At 41.4% G+C, this 18,448-nt stretch overlaps 1 protein-coding gene across 1 annotated transcript in view; it reads right to left on the reverse strand.

Annotated features, from left to right (window-relative positions):
* Positions 1 to 1,823: 1,823 nt before the first annotated feature.
* Positions 1,824 to 18,448, reverse strand: part of LOC136626012 (poly [ADP-ribose] polymerase tankyrase-2) — a 58,761-nt gene continuing 42,136 nt past the window's right edge. The window contains exons 20-27 of the mRNA XM_066600707.1: positions 12,392 to 12,474; positions 11,629 to 11,749; positions 10,603 to 10,700; positions 10,026 to 10,100; positions 9,837 to 9,942; positions 7,989 to 8,175; positions 7,225 to 7,381; positions 1,824 to 6,247 (exon numbers count right to left, since the gene is read on the reverse strand). Of these exons, the coding sequence (XP_066456804.1) occupies positions 6,185 to 6,247; positions 7,225 to 7,381; positions 7,989 to 8,175; positions 9,837 to 9,942; positions 10,026 to 10,100; positions 10,603 to 10,700; positions 11,629 to 11,749; positions 12,392 to 12,474 (890 nt within the window). The 3' untranslated portion in view covers positions 1,824 to 6,184. The remainder of the gene's footprint in view (positions 6,248 to 7,224; positions 7,382 to 7,988; positions 8,176 to 9,836; positions 9,943 to 10,025; positions 10,101 to 10,602; positions 10,701 to 11,628; positions 11,750 to 12,391; positions 12,475 to 18,448) is intronic.

The raw sequence follows: 18,448 nt of genomic DNA on the forward strand, positions 1-18,448 counted from the left end.
TATAAGAGCTAGGTTTTGACCATTATTTTGTGCGCAAATGTTGTGGAATTTCCGTGGCAAGTTCTGCAGCATTTCCGCCACCTGTGAACATACCCTTAGGGTGGTTTTACACATAAGGGTTTTTTTGTGACAATTTTTGATGCAGTTTTTTGAGTCAAAGCCAGATTTGGATTCAGCGTGAAGAAGAGGTAGAAGTCTTTCCTTTATATTTCTCGTACATCATGAATCCACTTCTGGTTTTGTCTCAAACAACTACCCCAGAACCTTCCACAACACACACTTGTGTGTGAAACCACCCTTAAAATGGGGTGCTTAGTTACCGGACAACCCAGCTTCAGTAGGGCTGACCATATTAAAATAAACTGGATTATACTAACTGCTCCACACAACCGCCGGGATCCAGCATTACAACCCCGCTGTTGTCCCGGTGATTGTCATGACAAGTGATGTAACAGGAAATCAGGTGACTGCTGCAGCGTCATGTTCCTGAACTCCTACCATCATGGAGTTCAGGATGTGAGTGCCGATTCCAGATGAAAGAGTGGTTATGCTGCAGTCACTTATTGGCTGCACGGTCACCCGATTTCCTGCGACATCAACTGTTACAACAATCATTGGGACCACAGCGAGGCAGCAGTGCTGGATCCCAGCAACGGGGTAAGCAAAATTTATTTTAATAAAGGCAGCTATATTGAAGGGGAGTTGTTGGGAATATGCCTTTAAAGGCGTTGTCCAGTTTCCAATCTGGTGAATAATATTGCAGAAGTAGTACATGCAAGTATAAGAAATTTACCAAATATAATCAATTATTTTGAGAGCTTCATTCGCCCATCCTGCTTGCTTACCATTCATTATCAATGGTTCGGACCACACTTCCACTGTTTGCTCTGATGGATAGCCGGAAGCCCTCATCCTGCTGCTCTATTGATGTATATAGGGTAGCTCTAGGGCATGCACAGTAGCCCTGGAGCCATTTAATACTTCAACATAGCTGCAGGGCTCAGCATAGCACATGTTCAGAATGGTACACTGCCGCTGGCCTACAAGGAAGGGAGAAGTTGCCAGAGACAGATCTTAGGAAATCAAGTAAATGACATGGATAGCAATACCCCTTTAATGGTTGCCGGCGTCAGACCATTCCCTATGACCAGACTTTGTAAGAAGTATAGAGGTCTATATATTACTTGTGCAGCCCACGGTGATGGCATCTACTGACCCATCTGTGATGCTAGAATCTATTGGGAAGTAACATGAATCCGCTTTTTAGATGTAGTAAAGATATATTAACTACTTCATGACCTGATCCAGTCTACCAGCATATGCCGTTTGAAAAGAGATATTTGTACCTTTGTATATTTCCATCTTGGTACCCTGGGTGTAAAATCCATCACACCTGACAGCTATTTTCGGACACCTTTAACAACTGCTAAAGCAGAGATAATGGGTGCATCCTGCGGTACACAGATATGAGAGTCCTCTCACTGCTGGAATGTAGTAACACCAAACACAGGGGACGATACTGTCAAATTAAGGCAGCTTAAAACTAAATGTGTCAAACTTATCACAGTAGTGCATACTGTGTGATCGATTGTCTGGGACACACTTCCTTACACCACAGACCAAAATTATTGGGCACGCCATTAATACATCTGGCACATTTGAAGATGACTGCCCAGCCAACTTTTCTAGACACTTTTCATAACGGTCTTGTGAAGCTTGAAAGGTATCCAAGACACAAATCTGACACATGGCATGTACGCCACATTTTGCAGCAAACCGAGGAAATCTCCTCTTATAGGATATTAAGACAAGAAGACAAACGATTTCACTTTAAACATCACAAAAATTTAATAGAGCAGGCAGGCACGACTGTAAAAATTCCAGGAATCCTCGTCCATAGAATTCCCAATAAAAGTTCTTTTCAACATCACAAATCTTCATCAATTTGACAAATGCACATTTGTTATAATGAACACACACAAAAAGCACGTAAACACAATCATCCAATGCTACAGACTAAATGCCAAGCAAAGTGTATACAGTATATATATATATCTCAAGTTATGTAAAGTTCTCCACTGTGTACGGAAACAAATAACCCCCCGCCCCAATGAGTTCTAAAAACAAAGATTTAGCACTTGCAGCTGAACTCCTATCCTCCGCCAACGACGGGTGAAGAGTTCAGTAACCAAGTGCCAAGTATTGCCCATCATGATCTGACCCCACAAAATGCTCATCGGAAACAAAAAAATTGGCAAAAATGTGCCCAAAACACAACAGTCAGCTGTCTTACCCACGGTATACACACAAGTCTACATGTAGAACAAGACCATCAAACACAGTGCACCTTTTATAGACTCACTGTAAAAAGAAGCAGAGGCAGCAGTATGCCAACTTATATATGGGCAATAGAAACAGTGGCACATTAGAGGGACGGTGTTGGCAAACAGAAACCATTGATCTCCGTTCTGATCAGCTTAGATCTACTTGGGGGTTATGGTTTCATTTTCGAGTCCATTTCTGTGTGTGATGGTGTTACATAGACCCTAAGCACAGCAACTGTGTTGAGAGGGATACAGAATCTCTCCCATCAGTTACTGATTGTGATCACAAAGCTCCTGTTACACTGTTATAATAGAGGAGATCACAGCCCATCCTCTTGACTGTATACTTATATTGTGTGTCTTATTTAGGGGAATACAGAAGGTAATGATAATTAAACTGTTGTACTTGCAGACAAAACTGGTATAGTCTTAATTAATGTTGGGCTGATGCATCATAGGAGTGACTGAAAGTGAAAGTAAAACAAAAAAAATCTTACCATTAAGATAGTGGCTGACAGGGGTCTGCAGTGAGGGAAGTGACTAGAATACATAAAAGGGACCTCCGGAATGTGACAGGCAATCAGGTGAGGAGGCAGGCATGGAAAAATGTGTTTTTGCCAGAGCGGGCCTTTAAAGGGGGATTCAGAAATGAAGTTTTTTGAAACTAAACAGGCGTAGACAGAAAAATATAAAGGTTTTTTTCTATACTTTTCCTCTTCTGCAACTAATCCTGGTTCTGAATGCAAGCAAACAGTGCATGTGTCTCCAACCCTAATGATCTATTGTGCTTGGAAGGTAGGAGGATGATAACCTTAAAGGGGTATTCCCACAACTGACATATCACCTATTCACAAGAAAGGTGTTAAATGTCTGATCAGTGGGGAAGTGGGGGGGGTCTCACCGCTGAAACTCCCACTTTTGCTGAGGACTGTGGTCCAATGTCCCCATCGGCTCTTCACTACAGGCTGCACCCCACATGGAGGAGGAGACTGAATTGAACGGTTGTTGTGCAAGCAGTGCAGCTCCATTTAATTTTAATAGGATTTCTACAAACAGCCGAGTGCTTTATAGTCCGCTATTTCTGTCAGCCCTACTGAAATCAATGGGGCAGCACTGCGCATACAACGACTATAGCTCCATTCGTTCTTCATGTTCCTGTAGGTGGGCGCAGCGAATCCACAGTGACAAAAGGCGAGGGGGGGGGGGCAGGATCCCCATTCTTGGGATTGGTGACAGGCTCAGTGGTGAGATTTCCAATCAAACCTTTATCTCCTATCTTATGAACAGGTGATAATTCAATTGTGATACAAACCCATTAAAATTTCCCATTCCCAAAAACAAAAAAATATCAGCTACATGATAAAAATCTAGTCCCAATAATTTTATGCAAAGCTTTTTCATTATTGAAACCTACGAGCGCAGAATTGTAGATAATGTAATTTCTATTAAAGAGGCTATGAAAAACAGGTTAAGAATTCAGATTAAAAGTCAATATGGTATTAAGGATTTTGCTTAATTAATCCTCATGTTGCAGCTCAGTAGCATTACAACATTCTGGTGGAACGCAATGGCATAGTCTCCACACTCGGCCACCTATGTATTAATCTTACCTGTATAGTCTCCAAATCCATTAGTATGAATTAAAAAACGTCTGCAGCACAGACACTGGCATGAAGATCTAGGGCGTTAAACTCACAATGGGCGAGGTTCATAAATCACATTATACCGACAAGTACACTTTAGTCTATATATTTGTAACTGACTGTCTACGTCAATAGCTTGCTTTTATTTTTCGGCGCTACCATATACTTTAAATGGTGACATAGATCTGAAATCAGCCCTTTCTATAACCCCTTACTAAAAAGGAATGGAGATATTAAAGACCGCCTGTTTTTTTTACTACTTGCCTTTCCCATCAAAACAATTCTGAAGCATCTATTCTACGAACCCTGTTGCACCGTTTTTCTGCTATTCTTTCTGGAAATTTCTGAGTAGATTGACAACTACCTTCTCATATACTCTAACGCTGTCCAATGGGCGCTAGCAGTATATGGATGACTTATTAAACAAGGGGAATGGTAACACCTAGTTGTCAATTTATTCATATATTTCAAGGTGGAATAATAGAGAAATAGCATAATACAAAGAAAACACGCTACAGTACTGTTAATTCATGAGGCATACAAGTATTTTCTTAATTAAGGATCCTCTTTTAAAAAGGGTTTTCCAAATTAGTGAAGACTAGGGAAAGATCAGGAAATGGTTAACAATAAAAAAACAACTAAAGTTATACTTACCACTTTAAATCGCTCACTGCTTCTGTCCCTCCTGCCGATCCTTGTTGACAAGCTGTAGCGGTGATGTGTCTGTATACAAATACCTGATCACTGCAACCATTCACAGCCCTTAGTGGTCTTGAGCCATATACCAACGAGATCTGTGATTGGCTGCAACACTCATGTATGTATATGTAATGTCACCGCTGCAGCCAAGTAAACAAAGACTGATGAGCATCGGATCGGTGGCGTTTGTCCGTCGGGGATCAGAGCAGCGAGTATAACTTTTTTTAAACCAATGTCTGCCCTCTTGCAGATTTTTCAGCAACTGAAGGCCAAGTTCACACCATGCCTTTTTGGGTATATTTACTTTTACTAAGTAGGAATGGATCTCATAGGAGTCGTCATCTCCCCTCTCAAGGATCCATTACTGATATATCAATAGAAACGTACCACCAAAACACATCACTTGAACTTGGCCTAGAACTACTGACTGGCATCTTGCACTACATGTGTGCCCCAACGGCAGATCTTATTTTTTACTGAAAAAGTAGTAGATGCTTGGAACAAACTCCCGGCAGACATAGTTGGGAAAATCAAAAATAAATGGATGTCTAGGATAAGCATAGATCTATCCTAAGAGATGAGAAAGAGGAAATTACGTAAGGGCAGTCTAGATGGATCAGGGGGGCTTCATCTGCCATCAATTTTCAACGTTTCTAAATAACTTCTTTATTACTTATTAGCATAGCAGCTTTTGGTCAAGTTCAGAATGTAATGCTTTTCTTAGGAAACATATACCCCTTTGGGAAATATGGCCTTTTTTGGTATGAAAAAAATATATATATTTTGGGTTTCCCTAAATCAAAAACCTTCCATCATGGTCCTAAAAATTAAGGGTTGAGTAAATCTATGTGCAAAACCCTATACTTACACGTTGTGGAAGGCAAGCAACTGTATTTTTCAGGGCAAGCTTACCTCTGCTTACTTTTCCGACCATCCTGATATTCAGTACCTAACGGCCAGCATTGGGGTACACAAAGGACAGCCCGAGGTTCCATTCAAATAAAATTACATGTGCATTTTTCTCTGCTTTGTACAAGTTGCAATTTCAAAAGACTATATTACAAGGCAATGTAAATAAATACCGGGCTAGTACAAAAAGCTCTTATTTACAGTTGTACAAATGAACTGTATTCAGTGTAAATGCTGTGTTTTAAAATACACAATTCTAGTAATGCATTTTTACAGGAGTTCAGTTAGAGGCTCCAATGTGTTGTACAGTATTAGAAAAGGGGAAAAAAGGAAACAAAATACCACAAGACAAAAAGAAAAAAAAAAAAATTAAAAGTTCAAGTTAATGCAATGCATTTCTTTGTGTAGAATTAAATATAGACAAACCCATTTATATCAAGAATGGCGTCTGTTAAAGTGCTGATAAAATATTTCTGTGAATGTTCAGGAAATATACTAAACATCGCTTAAAGCTTGAAGTCTCTGAAAACTCTCTAATGTATTCCCATGGAGTCCCTCTCTCCGGTTGCCATCGCAGGGTTCGCACAGAGAGCATTATGTACTCCGGGCTCATCCTTCAGCTGCAGTGTCAGGCTTCACTATTTGATATGTAATTAAGTATTCAGGGTATGCCTGCAGAACAATTAAAATGCATGTTAGCAATTTCTCAAGCAGCACATCTTTACTTTCACCATTAACCTTTTGTAACGGACTTTTACACAGTTGTTTATTTAGGCAGCAATTAAAACAGATTTTCTCGGAAATTTACTAAAGCCTTATTATGGCCCAACATGCAAGACAAACTGTAATATAGTTTATTGCTTGCCATCCAGGACTGCTGGTTTTACTTTTAGCCATGTTAAAACTTAATTAACACTAGAACCTCTGATTTAGTTTTTCCTGCCTTGCCTTTGAACTGCAGAAGGAGTCAAAAATTACTCCCATGGTGGTTTTAGTGTTAACGCCAAAGTACATAAGTTTCTGTCCTGGCTGCCTGGTACTTAAGGCGACAGGACGTAAACCTATGGCCTGTGCGTGGAACGAAATTAGACGTTGAGCTGAAGCGATCTGCAGTGGCAGCCAAATGTGACTGACAATGTTGATCGCAGCATGTAAAGGGTGGAGCGTAGTCAGCCCACTGTGATGTCACCATGGAGAGGCGATGGGTTGTCATGGCAACTGGATGCCATTGCCTGGTGTCAGAGTCTGCTACGGCATATGACTAGAGATGAGCGAGCACGCTCGTTTAAGGCTGATGCTCAAGCGAGCATCGGTCTTCTCGAGTAACTGATTACCCGTCCGAGCAAATGGAGGGGGTGGAGGGGGAGCGAGAGAGATCTCAGTATAACAATTTGACCTTTAGAGCAGAATAGGCTGTGCACCCCTGCATATGTGCGCTAAAGGGCCTAATAAAAGGGGAAAACGCTAAGAAGGTTGGGAGTACCGGATCTCTCAACATATGTTGTGGCCAATTTTAGAGCAAATCACAGTGGAAAAATAAAAATCAACATAAGGGAAAATTTCCTTCCTTCATATAGTCACCTCCGAGAAGTCTCTCAATATCCAGTAAATAACTATAAAATACTGCTTAAGCAGATGGAGTTAATTACCTGTTCGCCCCTATAGATTACATACTCTGCCAGAGCAAGCCCATTGACGCTAGGCCGGCCAGTGACTGAGTGATGACCAGGAGGAGAATGAGCCATCTTCATTGCACTGAACTGAAGGAAGGATTTCCCCAGCGTCACTCGACAGAACAGCAGCTGTCTGTAAGAGAAAACAGAATGGCGTGAATTACATCTGACAGAACAAGGAGATTCTCAGCTATAACCTACGGTTTTCATTATTTTTCTGCATTTCTACCCCATGCACGAGTGATCGGAATAAACTGGTAGAGAGCAGCTAAGAATACAGAAGTGAACGGTTTTTCTTTTTTACTCTTCCGCACAAAGATTAAAATGCTCTTCCCCACCACAAAAATTAAAGTTCCCGTGAACGTCATGTGCAAGAGGAGAGACAACCCCATTCAATTCTCTTCTATGGCAGATAGACGAGGGTAATGTGCTATCACCCAGCTGAATGCTGTATATCCAACACTAAAGGGAGATCAAAAGGTGTCTAGCTACCGTTCATTTTGTTCTTTACTTTACTAGATGAATCTGCAAAATAAAGCTGCCACCTACTGGTGAAAGTGAGGAATGATCGATTTTTAAAATGCACTTTATTATAAGCTTATAATACTGAACAAACATGTATTTTTAATTTAAATACATTTCTTCCTGTAACATCCACAGAAAAACGGCTGCAAATCCACAAGCGAAGCACAAAGACCTTATTTCAGTAACCACAAAGTATTGCAGTTTAGCGCTCTCACCTATGGCAAATATAACAAGATCGATCCTTGTGAATTGGGCATCCTGTGCCCCCTCCAATGCCATAGACATACTGGTTGCTTTTTGATGAGTTTTCAGCAAAGTAAATACCGGCTCCAAACATGCCACCAATGTAAGCGTGTCTTTCATCAAATCCCTTGTGAATAATGGCATTTACAAATGGAGAACCTGTGAACGATTAAGCACAGCACAAATATTACGTTTTAACCCCCGGCAGTTTAGGACGAGCTCTCTTCCTTTTGCATGAAAAGGACATTACAGTTTTGGATGAACTTTAAACCGCTGTAGCTGCGGTTCTATCAGGGCTACCAATATGCTTTAAAAGCTAAGATTCTTAGCTTTAAAATGACACCCTAAAGCCGCTGCAGAACCAGAGCTATAGTACCTTAAATAGGACTCAGGAATACGGAGCTCACAGCTGTCATATTTTAGTCAGTGTGTGCAGTGGAGTGAGGGAGGGAGGGGAGACCAGACCACAGCAGAAATTTGTGTTTCACTTGTATATCTCCCTGTCCCAGGAAAGGGGTGACATCATTTTTTGTTCATTTTACACCCCCACACCCATCAATCAGAGAGCATATTTGCTCTCTGATTGACATATGGGTTTTTTCCCAGAAAAGGAACGAAATGATGAGGAGTTGCTCATCTAATTACTTCTCTACATCGTGTAACTCCACATATCGATCTGTCTATCTATCGTTATGACCACTGGAACAAAATAGAAACAATTAACTGGATCTTAAGGTTAAAGTTAGTTATGTCACTTATTGGTTAAAAAAAAAGCACTTAAGATGACAGAGTTCTGTGTCAAATATATTCACATGAGACAAATTCAAAATCTACAGTAAAAAAAGTGTCACATTTTCGGAAGGGTTTTTCCAATTTTAACGTGGCTGCAGGGGGTTTAATACTGTATAAACACATAAAGCTGCTTCCGAGATCAGCTAAGGCCACAGTCAAAGCAGCCTAATGCAATACTGCAGCAGGAAACCACATTATTAATGGTCTCAAGTTTGCCAGAGTGGATATCTACATGCAGTAATGGGGTATTAGGAAAAAGATGGCAGGAAGGGACACCTTAAATAATGTGAAAAGTCTAAAATACCATCACTGGTCAATCATCCAAGACACTTAAGTCTGCAGTGACAGCAGTAGTAAAGGTGGTATGTAGCGATCTGCCTTCTTCCAATTCCGAGAGGGAAGGTACGCAAAACTCTTGTAATTGCCTAGATTTCTGCATTGCACTAATAAAATGTGTCCGACTTCAATCAAAATGCCAATTATAGGCAAACACCATCTAACTAAACTCAAACAAATGTACCATTCATGTCTTTTATTTAGAAAACACTCCTGTGTTTCCTAAAAAGTCATGAACAGTTAACTGTGTGTTACTAGTTCAGACCTCCTGGGTCTTTAATTGGGACTTATATTATCAGACCACGTTTTATTAGTAATCAATGATGCAGAAATATCTAAGCGTTCACTTAGATACTTAGACACACATACTTCTGAAGACAATAGGCAAACCAACTGCAGTAAAAACGAGCCATCATTGAGCATGCTCACGAACATAAGGGCTCTATGCACATCTTTATAGCTCATTAATCGTGATCTTTTGTGTACCCATTAGAGTTCTCCTCTTACTAATTGCCTGCAATTAAAAGATTGTAAGCAAAATAGAATATGCAATAATGTAATAATTGTGATTGGATAATTCCCACTTGGTTGTGAATGTTGGATCTTAAGGGAAATCTATCCAGCTTTCATTACGGTTTTCACTTCCCCCTCAGGTACACGTTACAAGAAATGAGAACATTGCCGCAGCTTACCGTGAAACAGCATTCTTTCATTAGAATGATTATGGTTTTCCTCTGTGACTTCTTTTCTACGGTGAGTGTATCTTTCCCATAGCTTTTTATTGCATACCTTTTGAATCTAGACAGACGGAATGACAATTACTACGTTTACTGATCCACCTCTACAGCATAAATAAAACTGCTGAAGATTCATGATCTTACCTTCAAGATATTGTATCTGTTAAAAACGCCACCTGCATGTCCCCCATCACGATGCTCCCTGACTGTGCTCTGCATCTACAAGTCAAAGTAACAGGACATCAATTCACAGATTGTGCTAAAACCCAAGTCACATAACGAGGCACAAAACAAATTTATGGAAGTCTTTTTTTTTTTTCTTTAAACAGCTATGGCAAAATAAACTGTGTGCACTAACTTGTTTTGGGCAGCATATTTGATTGCAAGTGTATCTAAAGGTTTTCATTACCTTTTTTCTTTTTTTTTTTTTTACAAGTGTCGCCAATATATGTTCTGGTCAGTGCTTAACAGCAGCCGCCACTAGCAGCTGAAAGTGTCAAGATGTGGCAGATGCACTTGCTGGCACTTCCAATTTTGACTGTTTGCTGCTTCACAACGCTAGTGCAAGCATAAGTAGGTAGATAAATATTTCTGCATTTGGAGGCACCACTATGGATCCAGCAGGGAACTTTTCAGTAGATTCTTAATTTATACTATATTAGGCATTAATAAAGTGGGAGAGAGAGGAATGGGAGGATCATGAGAAAACATAACATTTTACCTCTTCATCCACAGAAAGAAACTCTTTATCATCTGGAGCAAGGTCAATTAATATGGTCCCACTGTTAGAGGTGTTCAAAGTTAAGTATGGATTCAAGCCTGCAAAACAAACCAAGCTCATCTATAACTGATCAAGAAGAACTTTACATCGCACACAGTCTCAACTAAGTTAGCCATTAAGAGAAAAAGTATCAAAACCAAATTGTAGGCACAATTGACCATTTTTAAATGTACATCATTGATGCACATACGCATGAAATGAAATCTTAACCCAAATTATACTTTGATCCCATATTAAAGGGGGGTTTTCAAGAGAGAATAGTAATGATGACTTATCAGGATAGGTCATCAATAATAGATCGGCTGCGGTCCGTCGCTCGGGACCCCAACCGAACAGCTGAGCAGGCGCATGCTGTTAGTGCTGCAAATGCAGAGGTCCGAGAGGAAGCATCCGTGCCAACTTCCATGTAGTGGCCGATGCTTGTAACTGCAGGCACTGCTCTCATTGAAATTAATGGGATGAGAAAAAAAACAAGACTCCTGCGCTCAGGGTACCCAGAGAACCCAAAAAAACCCCACCAAATATTTAGTGATGTAAAAGGAACTATATCTAAGAGAAACTTCTCATGCGGTCAATAAAAGATAGTAATAAGATGGAGGTAAATCCTTAGTATGTAATAGAGTGCATATTTATTGACAAACCATTCAATGTGCAACGCACTTCGGAGCCAAATGCACTCCTTTATTGAGCACAAATCTATGGAATATCAGTACAAAATATATACAGGTGATGAATATCACAAAGAAAAAATAAAAAAAGGCAAAAACAAAAAAAATTAGAATTATATACAGTCAGTCCACATAATTATGGTGTTCTTTGAGATTAATAGTACATAGAAGGTATGACATAGATTCTATAGGTCTAAACATATTAGAGAGTCAATATAGGACATATCTAAAATATACGACTGTATGTTCACAAAAACAAACATTTCATCGAGCCAAAAAAAGGGTGGATAAAGCTTACCTTGCTGACCCGATATAAGCCTCTCCACGCCTTTTATGATTTTATGTCTATGACCATAAGCATTAATTCCAATTTCCTTGAATTCTTTGTGTCCCATTTCAATTAGGACGTCTAGAGTTATCTGTAAATACAAAGAATTTATAACGTATATGAAGAAATAAATAGAAAAAAAAAATAATATACTAATACTACATCTAATTAAGTAAGTAGCAACGTTAGGCGTATGCTACTTGGAATACCTGACGGTTGCATCTGCTCTGGGTGCGCTTTGCCCTCGGGAGCAGAAAAGTAAAGTTTGTAAGTCTGTTCGATTATCTCAGAATGAGAATTAATTTCCCTGTTGTGTGCTGGGAGCGAGCTTGTAAATATCTTCTGTTTTAAGGCCCTGTTTTCCAGATATACTAAAAATTATGTTTTTATGGACTTCATTCCTTTTTTCTGCACCAAGCACAGTCCAATGTCTAACTAATCTCGTCTACATGCCTTGTAAAATCTAGAAGTGCTAAGTTATAAATGTTCTGCACAGTAGTCTCATGAGGGATCTAGGAGTGTAAATGCTCAAACAGCAGCGTATAACAAGTTATGAGACCTCTGAACATTCCCCAATTTACTTCCATTATACTAACTACTCCCTATAATACAGCTGTGATCCTGCAATAAAGCAGATTGGAGGGTAAATCCTTTGCATTGGCTTGTGAGAGCGTTTGCAGTAAAAGCTTTCATCTGATAAAGGTCCAACAATGTTTTCTGCTTTCCAACTTACCTGTTCCCTCTCAAAGATGTCAATTAAGTGATCAAGCCCAAGGTTCCTCAAAAACTGATTGATACTGAGATCAACGCCAGGTACTAGAAAAAAATGAACATGTATCTGTAAGAAGTCTAAACTATGCAAAGTATGGGTTACATTGTTTATAGGATATGGAGGCGACTGAGGAAAAGCCAAATGTATTATATACTGCAAGTCAAAGTAAATTAACCCCTTAATGACGTGGCCCCTTTCTCTTTTTCCATTTTCGTTTTTTCCTCCCACCTTCAAAAAAAAAAAAAAAAAATCGTAACTCCTTTGTTTATCCATCGACGTCGCTGTATGAGGGCTTGTTTTGTGCGGGGCGAGTTGTACCGGTACGTCATGGAGTGGCGGGGGCATGTATGAAGAGAGGTTGCGTGGCAACCTCTCTTCATACAGTGCGGGCGTCAGCTGTTTATTACAGCTGACACCCGCGGGTAATAGCCACTATCGGCCGTTCGTGGCTATTAACCATTTAAATGCCGCTGTCAGTTCTAATAGGGGCATTTAAATCCCCCGAACGATGTTCGGGGGTCCGCACGGCCCCCGGCGGTGAGATCGGGGGAGCCGTGCAGGTGTCATGGCAGCCGGGGGCCTAATGAAAGGCCCCAGGACTGCCTTGAGAGACTGCCTATCAAGCCATCCCCGTAGAGTGGCTTGATATACTGACTGTGAAATTGCAGTATGACGTAATGCTATAGCATTACGTCATACTGCAGGAGCGAATAAAGTATCGCATGTTAACCCCTTAACGACGGCCCCATCGGGAAACTACGTCCTCAGAAAGTGGGCCTTAATCCTAGAGGACGTAGTTTTATGCATCCTCTTTGGATTGATGCCCACTGGCCTGAGGACGTGACAGCTCCATGCTGTCGGTGCCCGCAGGTAGCCGACAGCATGGAGCTGTCATCCCAGGATGCGGGCAGTCCCCCCCGGCATTGCGATCGGCGCTATAAAATGAATAGCGCCGATCGCAAAAAAGTAAAGAAAACAGTGTTAAAAAGTAGTAATTCAGCTGCTATGATGGATCGGATCCATCACGGCAGCTGAAAATACTCACACAGCTTGTCGGCGGTGTCCCCCGGAGATCTGGTCCTCCCGGACCCGCCGGCGGCCTTCTGCGCATGCGCGCCTGACGATGACGTCACGCGCACGCGCAAAAGCCCGGGTGTCCCCGGCAAATTTAAAATCTCCTGGCTCCCGGCTCCTGAAGGTAGCCGGGAACCAGGAGGTGTTACCGGGGACCACTGTGAGCGGTCCCCGGGCCCGCGATCACCGCTATCCATTGCGATAGCGGTGATCGCGAAAAAGTTTAAAAAGTAAAACAAAAGTAAAGTTTCACCTCCCCTCATGGATCGGATCCATGAGGGGAGGTGAAGATACTCACCCCCGGTCCTCTGCGATGTCCCGATGTCCCGGGACCCGAAATCCCCGTCTGCGCATGCGCGCCCGATGATTGACATCGGGCGCGTGCACAGAGGGGCTCGAGCCCCGGGAAATTCAAAATTGCTCTGCTCCTGGCTGCCATGTGTAGCCAAGAGCAGAGGGATGTCACCAGGGACATGATCACTGTCATCCAATGGATGACAGTGATCATGTAAAGTAAAAAAAAAAGTGCAAAAAGTAAAAAAAAATAAATAAAAAAAGGGGTAAAAGGTAAAAAAAAAAAAGTGCAAAAAGTAAAAAAAAAGTTTTAAAAAGTTAAAAAAAGCTTGCGTTTCATCTCCCCCCACGGATCATATCCGTGAGGGAGGATGAAATGACGTACCTAAGGCCTGCGGATTTATCCGTGGACCTCACCCCAGCTTCTGCGCACGCGCCCGTCACCAATGTGGCAGGCGCATGCGCAAAAGCCGTGGTTTTTTAAAATCTCCCTGCTCCTGGCTACAAAACTTAGCCGAGAGCCTGGAGATTTCACGGAGGGCCGCGGTGAGCGGTTCCTGGTCACGTGTTCGCTGTTATCCAAAGAATAATGGCGATCACGTAAAAGTTAAAAAAAGGGGAAGGTTCATCTCCCCTCACCGATGCGATCGGTGAGAGGAGATAAAAATTTTTACCGGAGGCCTCCATATTTACACCCCGACGCAATCTTCTTCCGTGAACTTTCCCGTATTCTGCGCATGCGACCGCTGGCAAAACACCGGACACATGCGCAGGAGTCGGGGAGCCCAGGAAACCTAATATCTCCTTGCTCTCGGCGACCAATGGTCACCAAGAGCCTGGAGCAGTGACGGGTGGCCTCGTTGAGCGGTCCCCAGTCACGTGAAAAAATGGTAGCGATCTACCTTTGGCCGGTCTCACATGACCGGATAGGAATTACGGATTCCGCATGCGTTTGATTAGCGGTAATACGCAGATCAATCGCATTGGATTACACAATTCCGCTCACATTAGCGGGTTGGAATTGCGTAATCCACTCGCAGAAAAGAGAACGCAGCAGGTTCTATTTTACCGCGGATATCCGCAACATAGAGCCCATTGTGCTCCATGGTCATGGATATACCCGCAGCCCATACGCAACTACGTTGTATACGGGCTGCGGGTACCCGCGTCATCGCTAAGCGACGGTGCGGGAAATACAAACAACAAAAAAAAGTGTACTGCGCATGACCGCCCGTGTAAGTACGCAGTTATGCGCAGTACATTACGCGGCCGTACGCAGGGTCACAGCCGGGCTCACAGCCGGGATCCGCTGCGGGCCTCCACAAGCGGATTCCCCATACGGCTGCCTGAGCCCGGCGTTATTCAGACCGCTATCTGTAATACGCAATTTACAAGAAGCCCCGGGAACGCCCGCCTTCATGCAGTTCCAGGAGCACCTTGTTGAGTGCCTTCTGTGTGAGACCGCCGCACCTCATCAAGCTTACGGAGACTCACAGAGCGCCAATTTTTACACCCCATCCCCGCCGCTGAGGTAAAAAAATGACTCCCAAAAAGCATGAGAGAAGGGGGGATACCCGGTTTTATTGCCCCATGTGCCCATCCCAACCAACCTCCATAATTACCCGTCTTTGGAAATACTACACAGTTCACATTATTACTTTTATCTAAGATTTGGGGAACGCCGAAAAGGGCGTGTGGGGGGGGGGGGGGGGGATTTTAGGGAGTCAATTTTTATTCCGTACAAATGAGCAATGGGGCCTGGAATTTATTCAGTTATGCCCTGCAATCCAACAGGTGTTCCCTCCATTATAGGCCTTGCCATGTTTCCTGTAAGTAGATTAGGGCCACAATGGGTATGTTTTTGAACACGGGACAAACAGGGGTATCCATTTGGGGGTGAACGTCTTCATTCCTATGTAAACTGTACAAAAAAAAAAGTTTTTAAATTGACAAAATTGCCAAAAAAATGAAAATTGTAATTTTTTTCTTCTGCTTTGCTGAAATTTATTCAAATACTGTGGGGTCAAAATACGCAGTACACCCCTAGATGAATTCGTTAAGGGGTCTAGTTTTTAAAATGGGGATATTTGTGGGGGTCTTTATAGTTTTGGACGCTCAATGACTCTATAAGTGGGCAATGGGGCCTGGAATTTATTCCGTTGTACCCTAAAATCCAACGGGTGCTCCTTCCATTATAGGCCTAGCCATGCGTCCTTTAAGTAGATTAGGGCCACAAGGGGTATGGTTCTGAACACGGGACAAACAGGGGTATCCATTTTGGGGTGAAAGTCTTCATTCCTATGTGTGCTGTACAAAAAAAACAGTTTTTAAATTGATACAACTGCCAAAAAAATGAAAATTGTATTTTTTTTCCTACTGCTTTGCTTAGATTTATTCAAAAATTGTAGGGTAAAAATACACAGTACACCCCTAGATTAATTCGTTAAGGGTCTAGTTTTCAAAATGGGATCATTTGTGGGGGTTCTCTGTCGTTTTGGCCGCTCAAGGGCTCTACAAGTGTGCAATGGGGTCTAAATCACCTTCATGCTAAATTTCTGTTCTGAAAGCCACCGACTACTCCTTTCATTTTGCGCCCCGTTGTGCATCCAGACAAAAGATTAGGGCCACAATGGGTATGTCTCTGAACACGGGACAAACAGGGGTATCCACTTTGGGGTGCAAGTCTTCATTCATGTGTGTGCTGTACCAAAAAAGCAGTTTTTAAAACGACAGAATTGCCAAAAAAACGAAAATCACAATTTTTTCCTTTTGCTTTGCTTCAATTCATTCAAAAACTGTGGGCTCAAAATGGGCAGTACACCCCTAGATAAATTCATTAAGGGGTCTAGTTTTCAAAATGGGGTCACTTGTGGGGGTTCTCTTTGATTTTGGCCGCTCAAGAGCTCTACAAAAGTGCTATGGGCCTAAAACTCCTTCAAGGAAAATCTATGTTCTTAAAGCCACCGACTACTCCTTTCGTTTTGGGCCCCATTGTGCATCCAGACATAAGATTAGGGCCACAATGGGTATGTCTCTGAACACGGGAGAAACAGGGGTATCCATTTTGGGATGAAAGGCTTCATTCATGCGTGTGCTGTACAAAAAAAGCTGTTTTTAAAATGACAGAATTAACAAAAAAATGAAAATCACAATTTTTTCCTTTTGCTTGGCTTGAATTCATTCAAAAACTGTGGGGTCAAAATGGTCAGTACACCCCTAGATAAATTCGTTAAGGGGTCTAGTTTTCAAAATGGGGTCACTTGTGGGGGTTCTCTTTGGTTTTGGCCACTCAAGAGCTCTACAAAAGTGCTATGGGGCCTAAAACGCCTTCAAGCAAAATTTATGTTCTGAAAGACACCGACTACTCCTTTCATTTTGGCTCCCGTTAAGCATCCAGACATAAGATTAGGGCCACAATGGGTATGTTTCTGAACACGGGAGAAATGGGGGTATCCATTTTGGTGTGTAAATCCTCATTTTCATGGGCTCTATAGGAAAAAAATATGTCTTTAAAATGACATATTTGCAAAAATATGAAATTTTATTTTTTGTCCCCTAAATTGAACTAATTCCTGAAAAGAACTGGTGGGGTCAAAATACTCATGATACCCCTCAGTGAATACACTAAGGGGTGTAGTTTTTAAAATGGGGTCATTTGTGGGTGTATCTATTATTCTGACACTTATGAGCCTCTGCAAACTTGGCTTGGTGCAGGAAAACAAAGTGCTCCTCAAAATGCTGAAAAGTAATGTTAAATTTGTACGTCCTCTAAATGGTTAAAAAAAACACAAAAGTTTTTCAAGTGTGCATTCAGAATAAAGTAAACAGATGGAAATACATATCTTATCAAAAATTTGTACAGTATGTTTGGACATATTTGAGATATTACGGTTGAAAATGTGAAAAAATGACAATTTTTTCAAAATTTTTCCAATATTGGTACTTTTAATAAATATACACAAATTATATCGGTCTCTTTTTACAATCTAAATGAAGTACAACATGTGGCGAAAAAACAATGTCAGAATCACTGGGATATGTAAAGCCTTTACGGAGTTATGCCACGTTGAACGACGCATGTCAGATTTCCAAAATTTGGCTCCGTCACTAAGGCGCAAACAGGCTTCGTCACTAAGGGGTTAAAGTCCCCCAGGGGGACTTCAAAGTAAAGTATAAAAAAAAGTCAAAAGTTTTTTTAATTGTAAAAAAAAAAAAAAAAAAAAAAGTTATAAAAGTTTAAATCACCCCCCTTTTGCCATATCAATTACTAAAAAATCTAAATCATAAAATAAAAATATGTATTTGGTATCGCCGCGTCCGTAAAAGTCCGATCTATCAAAGTAGCGCATTATTTTTCCCGCACGGTGAACGTCGTCCGAAAAAAAAGACCGCCAGAAATACTGTCTCCCAGAAAAAACGCAATAAAAAGCGATCAAAAAGTCGTATGTATTCTAAATTGATACGATCAGAAACTACAGGACATCCCGCAAAAAATGAGCCCTCAACTACGTCGACGAAAAAATTAAAAAAGTTATTGCGCGCACAAAATGACCGCAGAAAATAATTGAAAAAAATTAAATGTCTTTGAAAAAAAAAAAAAAAAAAAGTAGTATAGTAAGAAAAAACCTATACAAGTTTGGTATCGTAGTA

Source organism: Eleutherodactylus coqui, chromosome 4 (genome assembly GCF_035609145.1).
Source record: "Eleutherodactylus coqui strain aEleCoq1 chromosome 4, aEleCoq1.hap1, whole genome shotgun sequence".
NCBI lineage: Eukaryota > Metazoa > Chordata > Amphibia > Anura > Eleutherodactylidae > Eleutherodactylus > Eleutherodactylus coqui.